The sequence below is a fragment of the Octopus bimaculoides genome, chromosome 19 (genome assembly GCF_046866305.1).
Source record: "Octopus bimaculoides isolate indiv1 chromosome 19, ASM4686630v1, whole genome shotgun sequence".
NCBI classification, from domain to species: Eukaryota; Metazoa; Mollusca; class Cephalopoda; order Octopoda; family Octopodidae; genus Octopus; species Octopus bimaculoides.
The window spans coordinates 25,478,853-25,504,906 of NC_142946.1; the positions used below are offsets into that span (position 1 = coordinate 25,478,853).

Consider the following 26,054-nt stretch of genomic DNA (forward strand, 5'->3'; position numbering starts at 1 on the left):
GATTCAAATCTACAAGGAAGCCAAAATGAGGCAGGAAGTCTGCACCATGGATAGGATATAGAAAATCTGCAATTATGAAAATCCACTTCAATTAATGCCTCAAATTAAGATAGGGTGATGGCTGATAGTTTCTGTGATTCACACAAGAATTTACCAAGCCATATGCTGTAAGCTGTTCCTGTATCAACTAGAAAGCGGTGCTTTGAAATGGTGTCAGAGACAAAAAAACATGACAAATATCAATGATATTTTGGTCAGGATTGTAGATGCCTTTAATCCCTGGTGACAGAGTCTTCCTGTAGTTGAGCAAATGACTTTGAAAGAACAGGTTTGAATACACTTGTGTACACACACCAAAGTGATTATGAGACCACCAAAACAATGAAGACTTTCTTCGAGGACTGAAAGAATGCTTTCTACAAATTCTCTGGTCAAAATCTCAAATTCCAATTTGAGCATGTATGGTATATGGAGAACTGTAACTGCTCGGGCTTATCTGCTAAAGCTACCAAATTATCTTTCCTCATGCTCTATGCCTGTCTCTCTTTCTCTATTCTGTTCCTGTAGCCAACTCAAAAGTGTCATCTCTCTCCTCCCCTGCTATTGCATCATTATTACCATCTTGCTACTAGCAACCTTCTACCTTCCTCAATTCATGCTTCTCTCACTCCCTCCATCTACCCTTCAACCCCTCCGAATTTTTACAGATGTTGCCTTCCCCTCTCTGTCGCATTTCCCCTATTTCTCCCTCAGACACTCTTGCACCCCCCCACCCCACCCACACACATACATTCTTAGCTTCTCTACTGCACTCACCACATGACACTTGGACACCTCATCATGACTGTCTCTTTGAAGACACTATTGATTCATGCTCACATGCTCTCCCCTTAATCTGAGTAACCATGTTGCTAATCTACAACAGGAACATGCAAGCTGCATGGTGACCTCAAGAGTGCAGGTGGCATGAAAAAGTACCCTGTGCACACTGTAAAGTATTTGCAATTAGGAAGGGTATCCAGTCATAGAAATCATGCCAAAGCAGACACTAGAGCACAATGCAATTCCTGGTCCCATTAGATCTTTATCAAGCCCTTCGACCCATACCACCATTGATTACAGACTTTAAATGATGATGATGATGATGATATGTGTGGACACATATGTATGTAGTTTAGAGAGGACACAACAATTTGTAAATTGAATAGACCACTTGCTCAGAGCCCGAAAATTGTTTGGAGACACAGGGCGTGTTATAAAACCTTCTCTCCAATGTAAGAAACTATTGGTTTCAAATTTTGGCACAAAGCCAGCAGGTTAGGGGGAGGGGTTAAGTCAATTAAGTCGAACCAGTGTTCAATCGTATTTATTTTATCAACCCCGAAAAGATAAAAAGTAAAGTTGACCTCAGCGGCATTTGAACTTGGAATGCAAAGGCGGTATTTAGGCAGTGTTACACATCCCAGCACCCCAATAATTACAGGTATAAAACTGAATTTGTAATCTGGATAGAGTAACTGTAGACTTCTCAATAATTCAGCCTAGGTATTTTCTTTTTTGCTGATCTTTAGCTTTACAATAACATCTGCTGGGCAGCTGAATTTTACAACTGTACAGTTTCTCTTCTCTATCCCAAATCACTGTTATGTCTATTATCTTTACATTTTTTTTGTGATTTTCACTGGGACATTCACCAGTACTCCTTTTTATTATGAGTGGCTATGGCTTCTACTATACTGTGGGTTCTTATTTCTCTGGCCTCGGGGTCAATCTTCTGATGGATCTCATTATACAGTGTCTTAACTACAACATCATGTCCCATCAACAACAGGGTATTTTTGTTTATTTGCATGTATGTAATTGTTCAGTTTTTATGTATGTATGTATGTATGTATGTATGCATGTATGTATGCATGCATGCATGTGTGTATCTATACACGCACATACATACATATGTACGTGTTAGGATAATTTTTCCCATTGTTAGCTAAAGTGGCCTTTCGGCTGAGAAGGGAGTATAGTTTTTAAATTGATTGTTAAAATTTAAGGGTGAAATTACGGAACGTATCCCAAAATTACAGTCTATACTATACAATTCCGTAAGTGCGAAATCTGTTAACGTAGTGGATCTGTGTGCATGAGTGTATGTGTGTGTGTGTGTATTACAGAGAGAGAGAGAGGTAATCTTGCTACTAATTTCCATTTACTTAATATTTTTCTAATCTAGGCACAAGGCCCGAAATTTTGGGGAAGGGAGCCAGTCGGTTAGATTGATCCCAGTACGCAACTGGTACTTAATTTATCGACCCTGAAAGGCAGAGTCGACCTCGGAAGAATTTGAACTCAGACTGTAAAGACGCTAAGCATTTCGCCCGGCGTGCTAACGTTTCTGCGAGCTCGCCGCCTTCCATTCCCTAAATATTGAAGAAGGAAAATGATCCGAAATTACGTGGGTAAAACTTACTTGCGCCCATTTATTAAGATTATAGTTTTTTTTAAATGAAAATTTTATTCTTATTTTATCTTTTAATATTTGATTTAAATATTTCAGAAACTGAAAAGCCTTAATGATACACGGTATTTTCATCGGTGGCGAAAAGCTGGCTAACATGGGTAAGATTAGCTTTATATGTCAGAAGTCTAAGGTGACTTTCGTGGATAAAAACAATATCCAGTTTTACGAACAGTTTGTGAGTAATGACTGGAGTCATTAAGAAAACATGGGATCCTTGGAAAATGTACGATGTGTCTTTAAAAGAGAGAAAGGCTATGGAAGAACGTGCTTTGATGAGAGAAAAACTGAAAGGTGAATGGCAAAAGAAAGTTACCGACCCATACAAAGGCACTGGAGGTTACATTGTAAGTATTACAATAAACTTTCGATTATTTTACTTACAGAAATTTACTATCATTTATTGGTTAAAAATATGAAAATATTTAGATTCATAGGTGTTTGGAACCTTTGACTTGGTTCAAAGATTATATTATTTTAGGGAAAAGATCGTGATATTTCGGGGAAAAGATCGAGCTTCATCATGCCTTTCCCAAGGACATGAATTTTCATACCTATGGAAGAAATGGTCAATATAAAGATCCTCACCCGTTAACAGAAAAAAAAGAAAGAAAAGAAAAGAAAACCAGCCTGTTGGGTGTTAACAACTGTGTAGAAAACGAATATTAAAAATAAAATTTGCGCAAAACGAACGTGGGGGTGGGGAGAGAACTTTCGGAAAATTCACAAAATCCGATTTTCCCCTCATGACTTTCAGGTAAATGGACATATTTTGAAAATAAAAAAGAAAGAAAGAAAGAAAACGCCAACAAGCAGGCTCTCCACATGCTAGAAATAACAGCCAAATCTCAAGTGGGCAAGACCATTTTCAATTCCACAACACACGATGTTTTCTGCTTGTCGAATGATTCTCTTTAATTTCACTTTGTCACAGTATTTCTTATCTATTTTTACTTTTCTTTTCTCAAAAGAGTTTGCTGTTATTTCAGCACTCATATCTTTTTGTAAGATATGAAAAAAAAAAAATTAACACTTTAATTTCACATGAATTACTTTTTCATATTACTGCAGGAAATTAATCTTTGCAGAAAGCTGAATAGATTGATTACATATTTCTTTCATCATGTTATCGCATTTTGTGAGATTTGGCTGTTATTTGTAGCATGTGGATAGTCCGCTTGAAGGCCAAGGCCGTAGAATTGGGAGGGGATTGGGGGTATTAAAAAAATTTTTTTTTGAAAAATTGAAATTTTACAAACAATTTTTTTTTCAGAATCGGATTCTCCATAACCGAAAAAGTGGGATTCCGTAAAAAAAAAAATCAATATATATCCATTTTCCCGAAAGTTATGAGGGAACAATCAGATCTTGTGAATTTTCCGAAAGTACCCCCCCCCCCCCCAGGTTCGTTTGCACAATTTTTTTTTTTCATATTCATTTTCTACACAGATGTTAACACCCAGCAGGCTGGCTTTTTTCTATTTTTGTTTTCGTTGATGAGTAAGGATATTGACCAAACAAACAATGAGTATAAAACAATGTCCACCAAAAACAAATGTCTACAAGAACTAAATGTTCATGGAAGTGCAAGAAAAAGGAAACGAAACCCCATATAAGTATGAGTAAACATTGCAAGAATAGCAGAATGGAAACAACATCCATAATGGCAGAAAGTATATGAATTGGTAAATATGATGTGAGCTAGCAGTAGCTTCAGGAAAAAAATTAAAGATGTGCCTGGTACTATTCTCATGCACATTTGCTAAGATTAGCAAGGATGACAGAATTACATGCTGGCATGTTGCAAAAGACAGACAATCTTTTCTATTAATTACAATAGAGGCAAGCTGTGTCTGACAAGAGCACGGAGAGCATGAGATAATATCTGACATACAAGGTGTCAGGCAAAAGAGCTTAACAAGCACTGTTATTGTGATATAACTCAATAAAAAGGCACAATATTATGGTGCAATGTGTGTAACTGGGTGCAGGCATGTGTGTAAGAACGTTGAAAAATTTTACAAACAAAAAACAAGGTAACAAATGTCAGAAAAGGTAAGTACAAAAATGAGAAAATAGCAGGCACTCAGGGCCAGCTCATATATACAGTCTTGCAAACCCTCTAGTCTATTAGACATGATGTGTGTAAAGCAGTGTGTGTGAGAGGGGTCTATAGCATGATAACCAGCCCGATACCAGGGTTCGCATCACAGAGTAAGAAATATCAATTAGAGGCATGATATGAGGCTAGTAAGTGAGAATGGAAGTGTATCCAAGACTGACATGTCAGAGTCCAACAAGATTGAAGTAGATGTGATGGAAGCAGGGTTTCAAAACAGCTTGTCGATGAGTCAGTGGGATGCTGAGATGTCACACAGGATCTGCAGAGGTAATCTCCATACCTGCACAGGCAGGTATGGAGATTACATGTTGCAAATTCAGGTGAAGAAATCTTGAGTGAATCCAGAGGAGGTAAGAGGTTGCAAGTGTTGCTGATAGAAGGACTGTAATACAGCACTGATTGCAGTGTCTAATGCATTAACCACAAGCGAAAGCTTTGCATCGGAGACACAGAGTGCAAGGAGGGATGCTGTAGAGAGAGTTTTTCACAGTGTCGAAAGCTTTGAGTTGAGTAGGAGTTAGCAAAATGGTGTCATTTATCATGCACAGATTCTTAACAAGTGAGTGGAGAAAGAAGTCAAGTGCAATAAGGAATGAATCGAGAATAGAAGGTAAATTGAAGCTGTGGCACAACTGATGAAAAGTCAGAGGAGCAATGTCCTCAATAACACGAACATTGGTTGAAATCAGAAGCCATCTTCTTCAATGGTGGCAAGCAGGAAAAATTTAAGCAACAGCAAGACGCAGCATGCACGTTCGGCGTCACTGTGCATGTACAAAACTCCATGAGGTCCTGTAACAAAAGGAAACTTGAACAAGATGGGCAGCCATTTTGAAAAAACTTTGAAGAAGTCATATAAATGGTTCAAATGAAAATGAACAAAACTATTATATGAAGGACACTGTTGTAAGAAAAAACGTTTTCTAGTGAATGCTGTAATTCTGTATTCCAAACTGCATTGTCTCTTGGGTTAAAGAAATTTAATGAAAAGTGAGTGTTTATAAATGTCTTGTTCTAGTTTGAGGCTATACATAATAATGATATATCTAGGCAGGAACTTTTAGCTAATGTCATGAAACAATTATATTCAAAATAGCAAAACATACACACACGAGGTTCAAGCATTGCAAAATGTATATAATCTAGGCTCAAAATACTTTCTGTAGCATAGTTATGCTATAAGAATTTGTTTTTAGAGAATATTTTCAAATGAAATATTCCAGCTTTGGGTGGTCACCAATTATAATAGGAAAGAAGTAAACCATAAGATTTAGGTAAATTGAATAAGCAACGATTTATTCCTCTCATTATAAAAATAAGATTGCCAAAAGAGAATGGTGGCTATATTACAGTCTGGAACAAGGATTTAAATGACTTCAGTTCTGCTGGGTCTGTTGATGGTCTGCTGTTTGTTGTGTGTAATGATGAAGACTGGTTTGTCGATGCCGATCCAAAGAGATGTGGTATGCATGGTAAATGACTGCTGCCAAAGAATTTCTTTATTCCTAATACAAGGAAACATAGAGGGGACAAACAAGGACAGACAAGAACATATATATGGGTCAGTCAGCTTTTACAAATGATTTAGATCGAATGGGTTTTATATAAGTGTAGATGATATGATATAATAAAATATAATATAATAAAGGTTAAAAATTTAAATAATCTTTCTAGATTTTGGGTTAGTGTACTAACCTGCTGGTTGGTTTCCTTTCGGTGTTCTTTTCCATTTCTTCTATGCCCAGACCGGTCACGTTAGCACGGCTTCTTGCATACTCATCTTTCTTACAATTTCCTTCCATCTTTTCGCGAACACTCTTTGCGGCAAGCTCCTCCTCTCCAGACGGATCTTGAAGGCAAGATGGGTGGTGAAGTAATTCACCAGCCCTCGTCCAGAGATAAACTGTCCTGTTGCAATCCCTTCCATTTGCGTCTTCCATACCGTTTCTTTCAATATGGTTATTACACAGAGAAATACTGCCTTCTTTTCTTTGGTGAAAGAAGGTGGTACAATCTTTATCATGGACTCAGTCGAGAGCCGTACTCTTTCTGTATCCGACATCAGCTGTTCGGCATAGGCTATCAACTCCCTCAGCTCATCACAGTGTACGAAGGTGTGCGTCACCGTATCACTGACATGCCCACACCTCAGACACGTGGGGGAGGTGTCATAACCATGCCTTGATAACCTTTCCCGAACCAGTAAGGCCGATTGGTAGCACAGCCAGGTCAAGGATTTCTGGTAGTTATTTAGGAATCTTGACCCGAAGGTCCTCCCGAACAGGCTGGCTAACTGCTTCTTATCAAAGCCCAGATTCTCCCCCAGGACATCGTCAGACTTATGCTCTACCAACCCGCTATAAATATCCGCTGTGGTAACCCTGCTGTCAGCATTGCTCACTCGGGAGAAGAGGGAAAGTGCTTGTTTACACTCCACCTGCCATTTCCCCGTCTTGTGTCTCCGCCTGATTCATGCTCCTAAGTCTGCAAGGGACTCACACTTTGGAAAGACCTGCTCACCATCCAGGTGGCACCGAAGATGTCTCAGCCTCAGCGCGTACTTGCGGTTCATTAGCCAGGGCATCCCCAGCCCACCCTTTAACGGTTTCTGGCAACAGATGGAGTGCCTCAAGTGGAGTTTTACTTCCCCACAAAAAGTGGAAAAGGATCCGCTCCAGCTTGTTCAGCCACAAACCAGAGCAAGGCACGAAGGTTAGGCGGTAGGTTATCACCGATGCTGTGAACATCTGCACAACTCCCACCCTTCCCAACATGGATAACCTCCTCCCAGATCACTTCTGGGCTATGGCTGTCACCTTGCTTGTCACCTCACTCCAGTTCTTCTCCACCTGGTGGACCAGACCCCAAGCATTTTAACCGGGCCCTCCATCCAGTGCTTGATGACGCTGTTGGGAGGCATCGACTTGCCCTGCCAGGTGCTGAGTTGCAGGCCAACTGATTTTTCCTGGTTAATTTTCGCTCCTGCCATCGTCTCGTATCCTTTGATGGCGTCTTCTATGCGAGGTAGACGCCCTTCATCAGACACGGTGATGGTGACGTCATCCGCGTATGCCGTCACATTTCTCCCATAACAAAGATCAAGCAGGTCCACCCCCACGTCCCTCAATTTCTGCAGCAATGGCTCAAGCGCCAACACATACAGAATTGGGGACGGGGCAGCCCTGGCGAACCGAACGCTCGATCGCAAATGGGTTCGAGAAGAACCCAATCACCTGGACTATTGATTCAATATTGCCGTACATGGCTTTAATCCAGCCTCGGAAGGTCGGGCCAAATCCAGCCGCCCGGAGGACTGCCGCCATGTAGCCGTGGTCAACCCTATCAAACACCTTAGACAGGTCTAAATTCACCAGTGCCCCACCATTGCCATGCATTTTACCCACCTGCTCTATGGTGTAGCGAATGAGGTGAAGGTCGTCCTGTATCGTCCTCCCTGGGATGGGATGGCATAACTCTGTGTTTAGCAGAGAATATATGGGCCTAAAATTATTAACTTTGTCCCCCTTGCTCAGGTTCTTCCTGATCAGTGTCACCACTCCTCGGCTCACAGCTTTGGGAATCCTCCCATTCTGCTGCCAATTCATGTACACACTGGCCAGTACGTCCCCGAACAAGTCTGGCATGCTACTATAAAATTCGTAGGGAAGACCATCCAGACCCGGCGACTTGTCCCCAGGGCACTCAGACAGTGCCTCTCTGATATCCTTAGCAGTGCTTAGCGACATGAGCCGAAAGACGTGGGCTGCTATCCAGAAAACGCTGTAAGGCATCCCCATGGTCCAACGTCCCGTCCCTCCTGAACAACGCGGCAAAGTGCTTGTGAAAGGCCTTGCATATCTCTTCTTGTCCTTGGATCTCCTGTCCAGACTCATCAAAGACCCAAACATAGCAATGTCACGACGAGTTTCTTCCAAGCAAGCCCATCTAGCAACATTGATACCTTCATGGCCCATTGCACGTGTCCTTACCCGGACTCTGCATCCTTTGTGTTTGGCAATCTCGCCGCCAACACTTGTGATGCAGAGCCCAATCTCAGTGCCTCTTCTAATGCCTTAACTAATTCCCTTTCCATTCCCTTGCTAAATCTAATTAACTCAATTCAAAGGGCTCTTTTGAAGGCACTCCACCACTGGTTGTTGATCACAGCGCCGGTAAGTGCCCTCTTCACTAACACCTTAATCTGGCTACGGTAAGCCTCGCAATCCAATAAAGTCTTGTTCAGCTTCCAGTAGCCAGATCCCTGTCTATGTATCTTATCTGTATTCACCCTACATGTCACTAACTTGTGATTTGTGTAGGGTACGTAGGTAAACTGTGGACAAATAAAGCTATGCCTGTCTCTAGTACTTACGACTATCCTGTGTATATAAGACCTGACCATTCTGTCGTTTCTTGCCCAGGTCCACACTGGAACGTTCGGGTGATCAAGTCTATATCAATCTGCAGCCTAAAACGCTTCAGCAGATCGATGAGGCATGAGTTCCCTTTTCTATCTTTTGAGCCCATGCTATCCAGGCATGCATCCAGTATAGTGTTGAAGTCACCTAGTACAACTACTGTCCTTGATGTCACCAGGAAATTCTCCAGGCATTGAAAGAAGTCAACCTGTTTGCCTGCATTACCAGGCACGTAGATGCCCACCAGCCTGAAGGCCTTACCACTGTATGTCAGATCCAGAACGACCAACTCGCCTTCTGGGTCCACAAAGATTGTACGTATCTGCATGACCAGGCTTTTTTGGATCAAGACAGCCACCACTCTGCTCCCTCCCTCCTGGCTAGGAGAAATTATTTTCTAGTAGTTGTTCAGGAGGGCTGAGAAAGCCTGCAGCTTGTCCAGCCTGGTCTCTGTAATAACCATCACATCTATACCATGTGACCTGAGGTCATCAAGGAGGCACACCTGCTTCCTCTTCAAGTTCAGGCCACGCACATTCAAACATCCAATGTTTAACACAGCCATTCTAAGGCATAGAAGAAAAGAATGCCACTTATCATTTATTTTTCTAGGGGAATGGTTCTCAAAACATTTGAGACCATTTCCCTACCTTCGTCCTTTTCATCCAGAAAGGGTTCCACCGGCGGGTTGAATACTTTTTTCAGGCTTTTTAGTGTGCAAATATCTTTAGGGTGAAGTTTAGATACATCGTAGTACAGAGTTCTCACAATTTTTGCAATTATGGCTGCTGCCAAAGACCCAGAGAAGCAGAATACAAGGGTTTTTATAACTCTGGGTAGTCTCCAGAGAAAAAGTGGTCTTTCCCACATTGCAAACACACGATTGGACAGTTAGTAACTGACCAATACATGCAACTAGTTTGGCAAGCCACTGGATCATGTGACTCAATAAAAAGAATAGTGAGCCTATTTTGTGGTATTTAAGCTTAAACGACCAAGCTTAATAAAAGCATTACACCATTCTGCTACAAGCTGGTGACTGTCTTTATTCATTCAGGAAATCTAAAATTAAAAACAAAATTTGAAAATAGTGTTGGGATTCCACCTCAAAATACAAGATTGGGTAATGAAAATGAGGAAACTTTTGGAAACAAAGATAAAGTATATCTACAGATTGCTGCCTCATTGCACCTAACTTTTGTTTCTTCACACCTTTCTGAAAAATGTAATTTCTTTTAAAAATGAGATTTAAAATCGTAATCTATACCAAAAATTCCATTAAAAGATATTGTCAATTACAAAACTAAATAAAAAATTTTGGTGTTCAGTTTAAAGGATACTAAAATAGATGTATAGTTATTTTTTCATAGTTTTTCCTGTGGAATTTATGCTTGTGTGGTAAACGATTTGATATTATAATAACCACCATTGCCATCATTGTCAGTTTCATTTTCCAATCTCAATTCTTTTCTTTTGATTTTGAGGCCCCTATATTACAACAGTACATTCAGAAGTAAATTAGGAGAGTATTGGCACTGACAAGAACGCTTATCTTTCACATTGATAATATTTAGATGTCGATTTCTTTGAGCAATAGTTCATGAAAAGAACTATACCACTGCTGGTGTATGTCTCTAAAAAGCAAGGAGATTCCTAAATATGGTAAGATATATTCTATCCAACTATTGCAATGATAAATTACTGGATAGTGAAATTGTTACTAAATGAATTAAGCCATAAACTTTGAAAATACTGGTCTTAATGAATCAGTTTTACTTGTGTTTTCTCATGCTCATATAGTTTGGATGAATATATTTTGTATCATCTGTTCTATAATATTTATATTTAACATGCTCGTTTATGCTCAAACCTGGTGTACCTTTATTGCTTATCTGTCACTTATATACATTCACTTCAACTTTTTCATTTTGCTTTTCATTAATGAAGATTATACTTATATATATATTTTTAGCAGTTGAGAGTTTGTCTTTATGCAGTTCTCATGTATCTATAAGTTTTTTTATGTGGTGGCCCATGAATATGTTCTGCTGTTCCGTCACTAGACTTCTTTATTTAGTTTATAACTTCCAGTTTGTAGCTAATAGTATAGCTTGATCTTTGCCCTGTATTCTTGAAGATAAGAGAGTACAACAGAAGGAGCAACAACATCCAAATTGAATTAGACACAAGCAGTCAACAATAATAGTAGTGTTTGACCTTTTTATTATTTCTATTAGTTAATTTGGGGAAAGTAAATGTGCCCATCACTTTTGCAAGCCATCTATGACTGATGGTATTGATGCTGTTACCATAAACTGGTACAAGTTGACTGCAGCAAAGATATATAAGGAGAGAGAACCAGAGGCTTGATGATCTGGAATGGAAAGGTTGAGCATAGTGGTTAGTGCAGGGCTTAAAGTGTTAGGCACATGAGCAGTGGTGGCATAACACTGGTCAGTTCCTAGGAGTAGATGCCATTGTAGTTGCAGCAAAAAAACCTTTTACCATTCAGTCAAGTGGCCTTTCTCTGGATGCTACATGGGATGTCTATGTACTAGCAGCACAGTTACAAATACTGGATCTCACTTAAGCTTTGTAGCTTAGTTGAAACCTATGATGTTGAGTATTTTCTGACTCTGAACAAAAACGTTTTTTGGATGCAGTCTTTGCTACGTTAAGGATGTGCATTCACCTTTAACAATAGTGAACTGTAGCACTTGGAGCAATCATGAGGTCTCTAGCTACATACTGTTCATAAGTAATGAAGTAAGGTGCAATGGTGTTTTCTTACGGGAAATGTTAATTATAATAATTTAAAATAAATTGAATAGATATGTAAGCAATCTAGTAATTTGCTGATGTAAAATCCTGTTGAATTTTAAGACTTGAAAGAATTGTACATGTTAGGCTGGTGGTGAATAAACTGATACTAAACACTTGTTTTTATTATGATTATGTAAGTAATTTGTATTTGAAAAATAATTAAATATTGCAGCTATGAAAAATTTACACTTTTTTCTCATTTTATTTTTAACAGTTTGATCCTCAAATGCAGCGCTTTTATTCAATGCGTGTAACCGGATTTAATTACTTTAAAGTATCATTCAAGTCTGTGATGGTCGGCTTAAATTTTGTGGTTGTTCCAATTGCAATCTTTACTTACTTAATATATAAGGAAAGAGTAAGTGTTGGCTTTATAATCTCCAATATAATCATCTTCAGTTTCTTGTATTGCTTAGGCTACACAAATCATGTATATTATTTGTAATTCAATTCTTTTTTTTTTTTTTTATTCTTTTTAGGAAGGAAAAGAAAGAAAAATTCGTAATGGTGAAATAATGTACAAAGACCGGCACAATAAATTTATCTAGAGTAACAAATGTAACAGACAAATTAATTGAAATAAAAAAAACATCTTGGAGTAATAATTGTATTTAGTCTTCACATTATGAAACAAAAATTTTACATTTCTGTATCCTTGATAAAATGCAAATTATTTACCTATATTTTGATCAGAATATTTCTGTGATTGTACTCAATGATATATTTTCACACATCACACACATTTGGATTGCAATGGTGCCTGTATATGATAACTCAGTCTGCTAGAAAAAGCAGCCAAGTTACCTCAAACAACACCTAGCCAGCTTAAAAAAGAACGATCCAATTTGGGTAATAGTCTTGAATATATTATCTGAAGATAAGATAGGATAGTCATAGCTGTAACATTTTAATATTTATAGATCTACTCAGATTAAAATAAAGCAATATATATCTATATTGAACATGCTCGTTTAAGCTCAAACCTGGAATGCCTTTTGTTGCAGTAGTTGTCTTTTATTATCGTTATGCTTCATCAGATATATAGATGATATGAAAGGTTGTAACATCACCTACTGATTTCAAATATCATGTCTCCTATAAACAGTATATCTCTGTTAACCAATATTGCAACCTTTGACTATCCAACTTAGTTGGCTTAAATTAAGTTGCTCTGAAGACATACTAGTGACCTGTCAAAGAGGATCTTAGTCCACACAGTATCACCATAGAAATCATGAGTATAGCTAGGTTTTCAAGTTGTTGGGTTCTTATTAAAATGTTTCCACCAATCTGCCACCTACTTTGTGACAAACAAAAAATTTAAATAAATGCTACATTAAACGTTTTTTTTTTGTAAATATAATCTTGCATGTTAAATTTATAGATATATGTAAACTGTTTCGTGCTACTCCATTTAGTTCTTATTTACTATGGCATTCTTTTTTTTTTTTTGGCAACATTTTCAATAGGATAGCTTTAAATTATTCTAATAACTAGTGGGATCCATGAAAACTCCACATTTTATATTTATTTACTTTTAATTTGAAGATTTATAACATTTTTTTAATATATATATTAAATGTTTTTGCAGCAGAGAAAGAGAAAGGATAAGTTCATTGATAAAAAGTTACAAGAAAATCTTGCTCAGTCTACTGTAGCATGAAGATACCAAATCATCTATCACATTGTCCTCATTTCTAAACATTGCTCGAATTATGCAACTGTTCTTTGTTCATGTTTTCATATTTCTTTCTCAGTCTTTCTGATATTTCTCTACTACTGGTCATTCATATTATTTCGTACACATCTCTCACTTCATGTCTCATGTAATAAAGCTGTTTACTGTTCATATTCCCTTTATATATGTTGACTTCCCCTTCAATATTGTACATTCATGCTGGCTCTCCTAATCCATTTGTTTCATCTTATTCCTCTCTCTCTCTCTTCCCTCGTCACTCATTCTTTCTCTTGATCTTTGCTTTCATTCTATAGTGAATGTTGTTTAAATCTAAAATGAGAACAAAAGTTTAAAAAATTTGCTTAAGTGTCACAAAATAGCAAAAGTTCTTTGTCTATCATAAATGGAAAACAGTCTGCAAATCCAAATGCTGAAAGTTTATCTAAGGTGTTCTGAGGCAAAGCATCTCATTGGATGTAAAATTGCAAATATTTAGGTGATGGGAATCTGAAGAAAGTCAGCTGTATATTGATAAGTCTTTAAACTTGGCTACATTGATTCTTAGGACTGCCATAAAAATGTGAACAAAATTAAAGCTGTTATGATGATGTCATTGTGCAGATCACTTGTTCAAGGAGTAAGTTTTGAAGGAAAATTGAAGATATGCTTGCCTTATGAATAAACAATGAAATGCAATGCAACATGAAGTTAAGCCAACTTATAATGGAAGCAGCAAAAATCATCTTCAGACATTTCCACAGCTAGCAAAGCTTGGTTCAATAAATTCAATTAGCAGTGTAACCTACACAGCATCAGCATCTCCAAAGAAGTTTCAAATGCTGGCACTGATGCAATCAAGGAATTTCCTCAAGTTTTTAAGGGTGTCATCAAGTATGGCAACTATTCTCTCCAACTTGTATTCAATTTAGATAAAACACTTTTTTTTTTTTTTTTGTTAAGAAAAAGTACAACTGCATGCTCTCATCTCTCAAAATGGAAAACACTTCTAGGTTTGAAGACAAAAAAAGATCATTTAATACTACTATTTTACTGTAATACTTCCGGAAACTTCAATAATGTCTGGGCTTATTACCATCATTGCACTCTCAAGAAACTTATTGAAGAAACAGATGGCAGAGATAAAAAAAATTATCAGAGCTTTGGTAAAATTATCATTTTATGAAGAGTATAGATAATATAGAGAGCAGGATGAAAAGAGTTTAGAAGCTATAGCTAGAAGCATACAATAACATCCTGAAATTTTACAAAGTAATTATATCTGCAGGCATCAATGATATCGTTGAACTGGCCAATGAAGAGAAAGTGCAAAATGGAAATTTCGGGAGAAGTTAGCAAAATTGCATAGTAAGAATTTATCTGTTGAAGAGCTACAAGAATAAGCAAAGCATCCCAAATAAATTTGACCCAACTTTAGAGCCATTATCAGATTTCTTAGTGAATACCTTAGTAACAGCATCACCAATATTATGGCAATTGGGTGCCAGTAAACTGACAATATTCAGGCTGAAAGCACAGCAGCAAGGCAGGAAGAGGTGTTCTAAACATGATATGCTACAGTTAATAATGTTAAGAAAATGCAGATGACATTAACTGTATTCTTTAAAAAGCAACTATTGTGTGAGGAAGAACCAAAATCTGAACCCTCATCTCAGATATAGCATGTGCAGTCCTGTTTCACACTGCTGTTTATCAACTGAATTAATGGTCTGTCTACTTATGATTAAAACTGATTTATTTAACCTTTTCAATAATTTTATAGCATTAGATCTCCAGTAAACTTGTTTCCCAATTTCATTGTAACTTCTGAACACAATGTGTGAGATTGTCTAAAGTCATTAGATTATAAAGTTTAAGGGTATAGCAAGTTTCTAGATTGGGTCAGTTTGGTGATGTTTATTACCTTCATTTATGTTCATGTCACTTTTAAAAACTAACCTAGATACTTGTATTTCTCTATGCAGTTAGCTCTGAATATTTAGGAATGTATCTCAACAGACCTGGCTGTATGGTGAAAAGTTAGCTTCTCAAACACATGGTTCCAGGTTCAGTCACACTGTAGCACTTTGGACAAGTGTCTTCCACTATCACCCCAGGCCTTGTGTGTAGATTTGGTAGGTGGAAACTGAATGAAAGAAACTCATTGTGTGTGTGTATATACATATATTTTCTCACTGTATCAGACTATTAAATGTTATTGCTGGTGACAGTGTACTTTCAACTCTTCCAATTTGTGATGCTATTCTATCTTATCACAAATTGCTTAACCAAATCATTTTCCCTTTGTCATAGAGGCCTTCAAAGTGGTCTTTTCCTATCTCATGATAAGTGCATGGTCCACCTGTTATTCATGACCCTTGTGACATTTCTGGCCCAGCAGAACATGCTTTTGATATTTTGCAATCACATCATTCATTCTGCTCTATTCTCAAATTAACTCATTTCCACTGTACTCTTGTAATGATCTTCCTAGCCTGAATCTTTCCATGGCCTTTTGCATTGAAACCAATCAATGTTCTTCCCTCTTCGTGGTCGCCCACATCTCTCTTGCATCTAAGAGCATAGGTAGGGCTGTGCTGGCGAAGAGTTTGGCATGTCGGATCACATCCTTTATTGTGGTAAACATCTTCCATTCCTGCTCTTATTCTCTTCAAGAGAATATCTCATATCTCAACATATATTCTCAGTGTGCACTAAGTAGGTGTACTCTTTTATCTCCTCAATTTCATCACTTCCCTCCTCTATTTTATGCTCCCGTAAATGCTGGTGAAGATGATGAAAGGGAAGGATTCTACCAAAAGCTAGAGAAAGTACCAGCTCACAAATCCACTTACACCTAGGTGATGAAAGATTTCACCGCAAAGGTTGAAACGGACTGCAAGGAGAGAAAGAAGTTTGGATTGGGAGTGAGAAACAAAAGAAAAGAATGTTTGGTTACCATAACAAACAAGTATATGTATGCAGAGTATGAGGCGATTTAAACGAACAGGTGTGTACATGCTATAATTATATTTGTGCGTATACATGTTTATATCTCTTTATCTTGACATTGTGTGATCTTCTGTGAAAGCACATCAAGACATGGAAAAATATTACTTGCTTGAAAACAGGTAAGGATTGGTGCCCTCAGCTTCCACCACAACCTCAAGACAGCTCTTGGAACCTGGCACATGCATTTCTCAGTGTCCCTCAGAGATCTTGAAACATGTCCTTGGTGTTGCAGGCAGAACAGTTGATGTCTTTCTCAAAATAGTAATCTATGGGATTACAATTGGGGGAATTAGAAAGTCAGAAATTGGGATTGAAGTTGTAGAACTTCTCCAATAACCACTTCTCACTCTCCAGAAGAATGGCAAAGAGCTAAATGCTGCTGCTACACATAGGGCCTTCCAGCAACCTCCTCCTGTCAGGGTTTGATAAGTCTCCAGCAGCTTCACATAGCCATCTGAATTGAGGCTTTATTCAAAGATGTCGAGTGACATGATGTCACCCTCACTGGAGATACACCTAAAGACCATCACACTTTGAGAGAACTTAGTTTTTGTGATGTCCATGTCACATCTTACAGCCTTTTGTGTTCACAGAGTATAGTGCAGCCATCATGATGTCGGCATTTTGATACCCAGCACAAGTTATTATAATGTAGGTAGCTCTTCTAATATTGGTTTCAAATTTTGGCACAAGGCCAGCAAGTTCAGGGGAGTGGATAACATCGACCCCCAGTGTTCAACTGGTACTTATTTTATTGACCCCTAAAAGGATGAAAGGTGAAGTCAACATCAGCAGAATTTGAATGCAGAATGTAAAGTCAGACAAAATACTGCTAAGAATTTTGCCCAGTGTGCTAATGATTCTGCCATCTTGCTACCCTGCTCTTTTCTAATATTCAGATGGTTTCCAGTTGTCCATGTCTGCAAATATTTTCTCAGCAACTTTAATCTTTATGCTCTCTAATGCTGTTGATTGTTCACGAAAAATGTTAAAGTTGTTATATTTAGCCTGAACACCTTGTGTGTGTATATATTGTATTATTTCAATCAAAGTGGACTACTTATATGTGTAGGACTCAATATATAACAAATGCACAATTTATAATAGTTTTTATTTAGATATTGGCACATTTGTTTGACCTCAGGTCATTCTCATGTAATACTTTAAATCCATCTTTTTTTTGTTTTAGAAAGTGATAAATATTCATTTCAAATCTTGCACAAGGCCAGCAAATTCGTGAGAGTGCGTAAGTCAATTACACTGACCTCAGTATTCAACTGGTATTTATTTTATCGATCCTGAAATGATGAAAGGTAAAGCTGATCCAGGCAGCATATATTCTCAGAATGTAAATTGAAAGAAACACCACTAAGCATTTTGTCTAGCGTGCCAACGATTCTGCCAGTTTGCTGCCTTATAGGTAATAAATATTTGTTTCAAACTTTGACACAAGGGCAGCAAGTTCAGGGGAGGGGGCAAGTCGATTATGTCAATCCCAGTGCTCAACTGGTCCTTATTTTATTGACCCTGAAAGGATGAAAGGCAAAGTCGACTGCAGCGGAATTTGAACTCAGGACAGATACATGAAATGCTGCTAAACATTTTGCCCAGTGTGCTAAAGATTCTGTCAGCTTGCTGTCTTATTAAGTAATAAATATTAAACAATATAGCGATGCTACTCAATAAATAGGAAAATGGAATTGAATATATTGGTGGCTATGTGGTAAGAAGTTTGCTTTCCAACCACATATTTCTGGGTTCAGTCCTACTCAGGCCATTGACTCCTACACAAAATACATATTTTCCTTTAGAATCCCCTCTCTGCATGTTATTTCTGCAGTTGTTCAAGTGTTGATCTTGGAAAATCTACAAATGCCATGGCCCTTCTTTTCAAACCAAAAATACCAATGTATATGAGACTAACCTCTTTTGTAGGTGTGGACACTGAAAAACCACACACCAGATATAGAACATGACACACTGGTACTTCTATATTGAGTGTATCAAATGACAAAAGGATAAGGAACAAGACACTGTCATGGAAGAGATCTGTCCAGTCCATGCCATCATAGAAAAAACATGTAAAAATGATGATACAGATATCATCATCATTTAAGGTCCATTTTCCAAGCTGGCATGGGTTGGACAGTTTGACAGGATCTGGTGAGCCGCAAGGCTATGCTGAACTCCAGTGTCAGCCTTGGTATGTTTTCTATGGCTGGATGATCCTCCTAATGCCAACCACTTTACAGTGTACTGGGTCTTGTTTCATGCCAATGACACTAGTGAAGTCACAAAGTAAGTTGCAAGATAGAAAAAGGAAAAAGCCCTCAAAACCAAGTGGGGGCTTTATACCAGGTACTGAAAAGATAATGCCTAAAGAGGGACGAGCACAAGTGTCTTGCTATAAAAGGAATACATAAAAGCTATCCTACATTATATAAGGGTGAATAGCTGTAGCTCAAAAGGTAAAGATAGTAGTGTGTCAGAGCAAACTTGAGAGGTACAAGATGAGTATGAAAGGATACAAGAGGGAGAGGGACAGGTGAATGTACATGTGTATCATTGTTAACACAGATATTTTCATTAGTTGAAGACCTTTTCAAGTATAGTGTTTCAGTACTGCTGTGTTATGCTATGTCATACATTTTTGAAGGGGGTTGTATGATTTTAACAATTGGATGCTCCTCAATCACATTAAAATGCACCCCACCACCAGTCCATGCTGTAGTTTCTTAGAGGAAGAAATGAAGTTATCTGTCAGGACCAAAGAGTTCCTTCTGCTCTGTATACCCAATATACATATATAGTGCCTATTTTCCTAGATATACTTTCAGATAGTCTCTACAAGTGATGACCAGATCTATCACACGGTTCTTTTTCATTTTAGCATAAGCTGCAGCATTGTAGAAAAATAATGAACTCATTGCTGCTTGGTTCAGGGGTGCACCTTTAGTGCTCTGTTGCAGGTACTCAAACCAATTAGTTTTCTCTTGCCCACATTTTGCTTATAAAAATCATGAGTATGAAAGTGGTGGCTTTGACTACGATGGATTCTAATGTCAGGAGGACAACACATCTTTTCTCTGAGAGCAGTCTGGTATCTTACTTGTGATAGGACTTTAACTCTAAAAATCCTGTACTGCAAATAACAGCAACTATCACCAAATTCTGAACTACAGTTCAAATAGTGTTGTTCTTGAGAGAGAGAAAACAGGAAGCACTCCATCTGTATGAGAAACAAAGTTTAGCCTGCTTTTAGAAAGAACTCTGTTTGCACCATCCACATTTATTTTCTTATTCATTGAATTTCAATTTCTTCCTTCAATTTTTGAGAATCAGGGGTGTTAGAATTGATATTTATTAATGATTTTATTGGAGAATTTGTACATGTAAAAAAAAAAATAATCAGTGCTATTTCAGTGTCATTATTTTTATACTGAACTGGATTTCATGGAAATCTCTAGTTTCTAATAGGATTGGGAAATGTATATGCAGGCAGCATTACATGAGTTAAAAATCACATGGAAGATTATAGACTGTTCTTAAAAAGGATTTGTTGTTAGCTAATGTGTAAGGAGGTACTGCCATTTTGTCCTGCTCATATTAGCCTAATAAGCAATAATTATTCATGCATTGGTATTCCAGTGATCACAAGTTAATGTTTTGTGAATTAGGTATCTTGGATTTACTCTGTAACTGTTTTGCTGAAGGATTCTATCACTATGTAACAGTTACATTACATGTGTACATGTATATAAAGGGGCTAAATTGGTAATTTCTGATTTCTCATTATTTTCTCCTGTCTGAAACCATTACAATGCAAGTATTGCATCATCATTGGGAGTAAAAATTGGTCAACATAGTTGTTGTTACTGAAGTTAGAGTTTGAAACAGTCAGGTAACAGGTACTTCTTTACAAGAAATTTTTCCTCAACTTCGACCAAATTGTTACTGAGATTGCTAATAAAATATCTAGATAATTTTTGGTGTTTAACTATTGATATTCTTTTTTGTTAGATTCCAAGTTAATTTTTCACACACTAATGCCTAACCTGATAATCTTAAGAAAATGAAGACTAAACTGGGGAATAATGAGTAAGGGCTAATTTCAATAATTCATTCTCCTTAATTGCATGATGCATAAATGTATTGGGAAGAGACACTCAAGCAAGTACAGAAAATTGTCATTTTCTCAGTGAGGCCCAGCATTCAAAGATCCTTTCTCACCACTTTGTCCCATGACTTCCTGGGTCTACCCATTCCACAGGTACCCTCCACAATCAGAACTCAGCACTTCTTTATGAAACTGTCTTCATTCATACACATCACATGACCAAACCAGTGCAGTCTTTTGCACAGGACATCTGATGCCTCATACCCAGTTTTCCTCTTAAATCACTTACACTTTGTTGTGCTTGCACACTGACATTACCTATCCAACAGAGCATGCTAGCTTCATTTCTTTCAAACCTTTGCAAGTCCTCTGTAGTCAAAGCTCATGTTTCACTGCCACGTAACATAGTTGCACATACACAGGCATCATACAATCTGCTTTTCAACTTAGAGGGAGAGGCCCCTAGTTACCAACAAAGGTAGAAACTCTCTGAACTTTGACCAGCTTATTCTTATTCTAGCAACTACACTTTTAGAACTCTCTTCTCCACTGCTAACTTGGTTGCCCAGGTAACAGAAACTGAGCAAGGCCTAACAGTAATTGCTTCAACTTGCCTTAAAAACCATTCCATTCCATTCCTACATCATGGTTGGTGATTAGCTACGTGCAACATCCATCTTAAAAAACAATTTTGCTCCACATAACCCCCACCCCCCAACACCTGTGCAAATACAAGAAAGTGAATCAGACACAATACCTTCTGGTATTTTGCAAATCCTGCTCAAGTTAACTTTGCTTTTGATTCTTTTGAGCTTCATAAAAATAGAGTCAAATGTCGATGTCAGTTGTACAGACTACTCTTCTCTCAAATTTCTGGCCTTGTGCCTATGCAAGAAACAATTTTAAGTAAAGGCCAGAATGTTTGGGGATGGGTGGGTAGACCATTACACAAATCACAGCACTTGATAGGCACTTCATCAATCCCATAGGGATGAAAGGCAAGGATGACCTTCTTAGGATCTGATCTTAAAACATAAAGAGACAGAACTGCAAGGCATTTTGTCTGATATTCCACTGCACTATGGCATCAGATAATAGAAATAATTACAACTCTGTATTGCATTTATGAATAAAAACACATTGTAAAAGGATGTTTCGTTCTATATAACATGAATCTGCCAATCCTAAACTACCTGAAACCAAAACACTAGTTTATATTTGTTACTTAGATTCTGTAATGCTCACTATTAGAATCATTGCAGATATTACTGAATTTTTGCTTTTATTTAGTGATTTTTCTTTTTTTTTTTTGTATACCTGGGTATATTGTTTTTGAAGAGAGTAACTCGGTTTGTTTGAAAATTTCATATTAAAAAAACTGCAAACGGGTCAAGGGAAAAAAAATTTCATAGTTTGTTTTTGATGTTTGCATGTCCATGTCAGTCACTAATTGTGTTTATTATTAATATCCTTCTTTTATGTTTTTTTGAGTGTGTTTTTTTTTTAGTTATTCAATAATAAATATTTTCTACTATAGGTACAAGGCCTGAAATTTTGGGGAGTGGGGTAGTCAATTACATCAACCCCGAAAGGATGAAAGTTAAAGCAGACTTTGATGGAATTTGAACTCCGAATGTGAAGATGGATGAAATACGGCTAAGCATTTCACTTGGTGTGCTAATGAGCCTGTCAGCTTGCCCCCTTAATAACAATAACAATATTAATAATAATAATCCTTTCTACAAGAGGCACAAGACCTGAAATTTTTGGGGAAAGGGCTAATTGATTACATCGAGCCCAGTGATTAACTAGTACTTATTTATCGACCCCGAAAGGATGAAAGGCAAAGTTGACCTTGGTAGAATTTGAACTCAGAACATAAAGACAGCCGAAATGCTGCTAAGCATTTTACCTGGTGTACTAACAATTCTGCCAGCTTGCTGCTTTCATATCCTTTCTACTATAGGCACAAGGCCTGAAATTTTGGGGGAAGGGACTAGTCGATTGTGGTCACTGGTACTTAATTTATTGACCTTGAAGGGATGAAAGGTAAAATTGACCTTAGTGTTTCTGCAATAGCAACAATTTTCAAGCCAAAATACAATAAATGTTTGAATAAACAAACCCATTTTAGATATTTTCTGAGGTTTTGTAACTTAGAAAATTTTCAACAAGATGTTAATAGTCAGGTATGCACAATGGTTAATCTCTAATTATTAGCTATTATTATCATTAAATCGTTATGTATGACACACTAGACATTCTTGACTGCACATACTCATTATATTTGAAGTAGTCTTTAATACAGTTTAGTTTCATAGCAATCTTATTACAATTAGAAGTCAGAATGCAACAAACTGAAATTGGTACTAAGTTTTAATTCCTGTTTTTTTTTTTTTTTTTAATAGGTTCCCTCTATTCTCAGTTTTGATTTTGAAATAATAGCATCAAGATTATTCAGAAATATAATAAAAGTTATATTGATGACACTTATAAATTATCTTGTAAAATAAAATTTCTTTTCTTAGCCTGTAATGGAAATTATATATATATATATATACATATATATATATATATATATATATATATATATATATATAAAGCAAATAAAAAATAATTCCCTTTCTTATTTTAATAGAACAATGTGAGTGAGGGATTGAAATATTTTAACGTCATACAAGGAATAATTTGTTTATATGCTGATCAGAGAACACTTAGAGTGTGAGTGCGGGTGTGTGAACAAAAATATACAATATATATATACAATATAAAATTTTATTTTAATTGTAATTACAGCACAAACTTTCATTAACTTTCAACTATAGATTACAAACTGATTATTATTATTATGTTTAGAACAAAAGTTTTGGGGAGATATGAAACAAAACTAAAAAAAATACATAGATAAGGGTTAGAAATTGTTTAAATTATCAAAATAGAACATAATGATATCATTTTGTTTAAATGTTTAGAGATAAGAATGTTCCTAAATCTGTAGACAATTAAGTCATTATCTAACAATGGTCTGTAATTCTGATGAAACTAAAATCCATGATGACTCAGTTCTGACTGCAAATTGAAGATAAAAAAAAATTGAAAAGTTAATTTCTGTTACAATAATTAAGTTACATGGCAAGATAAATATACATTTTATTTCCTCTGATAAAATATAACACATATACATACCTTTTTTTTTTCTCTTTACAAATTTACAGACAAAAAAAAGCTTAAATCATTCATGATAAACATTTCAAAGTAGAATTTGTTTTCATAATTACAATCTCTTAGATTTATTATTTTCAAGTCCAATAACTTTTACCCTCAAAATTTTAAAAATCTGATGATACAAAATGAAAACCTCCAGGCAAAAGTCATTGAAATAATTTGGTGGGTTAGTGATTTCTTCACTGGTTACATCATGAATTTCTGAAAACCTCTTATGTGCTAATGCCATATAGCATTACACTCTTTCATCAACTCGAGCCTGTATTGTCTATGAGTAAAAGTTTTTATATCTCAATCTTTAAGGATTTCCATTATATTAATTTTGTTTTCTCTCAAAGTCACATTTGCTGTTTTACACATTAATTACATGCACTATCATTTATTTACTTAATTTATATTTGTTACTCAATGACAAAGTCTTTCATCACACACCTGTCACCACTTCAAAGATATTGTACTATCTGTAACAGTATCTTTGTGTTTGAATAATAAATGGTAAATATCACTACCAAAATACATGTTTCAGAAGATATTATAAATGAATTATTATCTATTAAGTAACAATTAAATATTTATCTTCCAATATCAATGTTTTAATATCTGAAAAGCAGCTTCTAATCAAACTCTGCCAAGTCTCTGGTCACACAAGCATTCAGTTTCATCTTTGATCATGCTGACTATATCTTACTGCAGAATACATAGGATTCTTCCCATTTAAAACTAAGTTACACACAAGTCATGATTTGGGGGCCTAACTGATGTGAATTTTTTGGTTGCTGACAATGAAATGTCACCACTTCCATAGTGGTGGAGCTTTCATAGTGCTTATATGAACAGGTGGGAGTTGTACATGTCTGGTCACTTACATGACTTTTCTATTGAACATTGCTGAGGTCCAAGTGATGGTCAACACTGATCATCAATAGATGTGTGTGAGAGAGAGAGAGAGAAAGAATTGCTGATGATTGTGTCCTTGTCTCAGAGAAAGTGCAGAGCTCAGTAGGAGTCACACAGTTCACATTTGAAAAATAACAACTAGAAGACTGATTCAAGCAAAATAGCACAACCTGAGCCCACCACTATTAAAGAGCAAGTTTAATGAAAAACAAAACAGGTTGAGACAGTAACTGTGAAACAAGCAGATGTCATTTCAAGTGAAATGAAAAGTATTAGCCATTGTATTACACAGGTTGAGGCATAGATGATATACCATAAAACAGGAAAAGAAAAATGCTGCATGCATTCATGAGACAGAGACACATGGAAAGATAAAATGAAGAACATATTCATCCTACAGAAAGCCAGTTTTTAGGTGGTTTCTGACAATTTGGATTTCTAGCAGTACCCTTTAACTGGTATGAGGAACCAGTCATATTGGGAGTCCCTTGTCACTATCACCTTCATAGAGGAAGATGATATAGGGAAATAATCACTTCCAATGCCGCAATAAAACTTCATTACACAAGTGTTCTATTGCATCCAACATCTCCAGATCCTTTCAGTTTCCTGGTGTAATAGGATTACATACACAGAAATTCTTTGTTAAACTGTCAGCAATAATGTTGTACACACACCAGCTGAAATGACTCTGACATAGTGTGCATGGTTGACTTGTAGATAGATACTTTCTAGAAACCTCTATAGCCACTTATTTAATGGTTAATGCCTGGCTGGTGAACCAACACAAAGGTCAAAGACCAGTTAAATACCATTTTAAAGCGGAACAATGGACTCATGAATGAAATACCTAGCTACTTAATGTTCACTTTGGCAGTCTCAGCATTGGAGGGGGTGGGGGGTTGAAGATATGAAGGGTAGAAACGCCTGGCACTACCTGAAGCAAGAAAAGAGGTATACACATTATGTAATATTTAGCCTTTCCAACCAAACATCTCATCTGCAATCAAAACTGCTTGTCAATGCTTAGGATGTACAGGTATAAAAGGATTCACTAAAAAGAAAATGACAATGTTCCTCATCAATTTGGATTCAATGATCACCATAAGGAAGCGTGCGTGTGTGTGTGTGTGTGCGCACGTATGCATGTACACAAATAAATACAATAGAAGTTTACAATTAAAATATTATAGAATAGTAAGAGGTTGTAAAGGAGCAGTGCAAGAAACAGCAGTTCCAATTTTAGAGATCAG

General features: G+C 36.8%; 2 protein-coding genes across 13 annotated transcripts in view; one reads left to right on the forward strand and one right to left on the reverse strand.

The window, feature by feature from the left end:
* Positions 1-2,551: 2,551 nt before the first annotated feature.
* Positions 2,552-12,480, forward strand: LOC149131792 (NADH dehydrogenase [ubiquinone] 1 beta subcomplex subunit 4-like). Its single transcript, XM_089366645.1, has 3 exons — positions 2,552-2,859; positions 12,090-12,233; positions 12,355-12,480. The coding sequence occupies exons 1-3, from the start codon at positions 2,698-2,700 to the stop codon at positions 12,421-12,423; spliced, it is 375 nt and encodes a 124-aa protein (XP_089222771.1). The 5' UTR covers positions 2,552-2,697; the 3' UTR covers positions 12,424-12,480.
* The window catches only part of LOC106877516 (cohesin subunit SA-1), a 101,575-nt gene continuing 87,909 nt past the window's right edge, over positions 12,389-26,054 (reverse strand). For 9 of the 12 annotated variants that reach the window (XM_089366635.1, XM_089366633.1, XM_089366636.1 and 6 more), the window contains one exon: positions 23,441-23,748. In XM_089366635.1, coding sequence (XP_089222761.1) covers positions 23,722-23,748 — 27 coding nt within the window. In that variant the 3' untranslated portion in view covers positions 23,441-23,721. Of the gene's footprint in view, positions 13,884-23,440; positions 23,749-26,054 lie in introns of those variants that run through there. The other 3 variants (XM_089366637.1, XM_089366638.1, XM_089366644.1) reach the window with 1 other exon arrangement.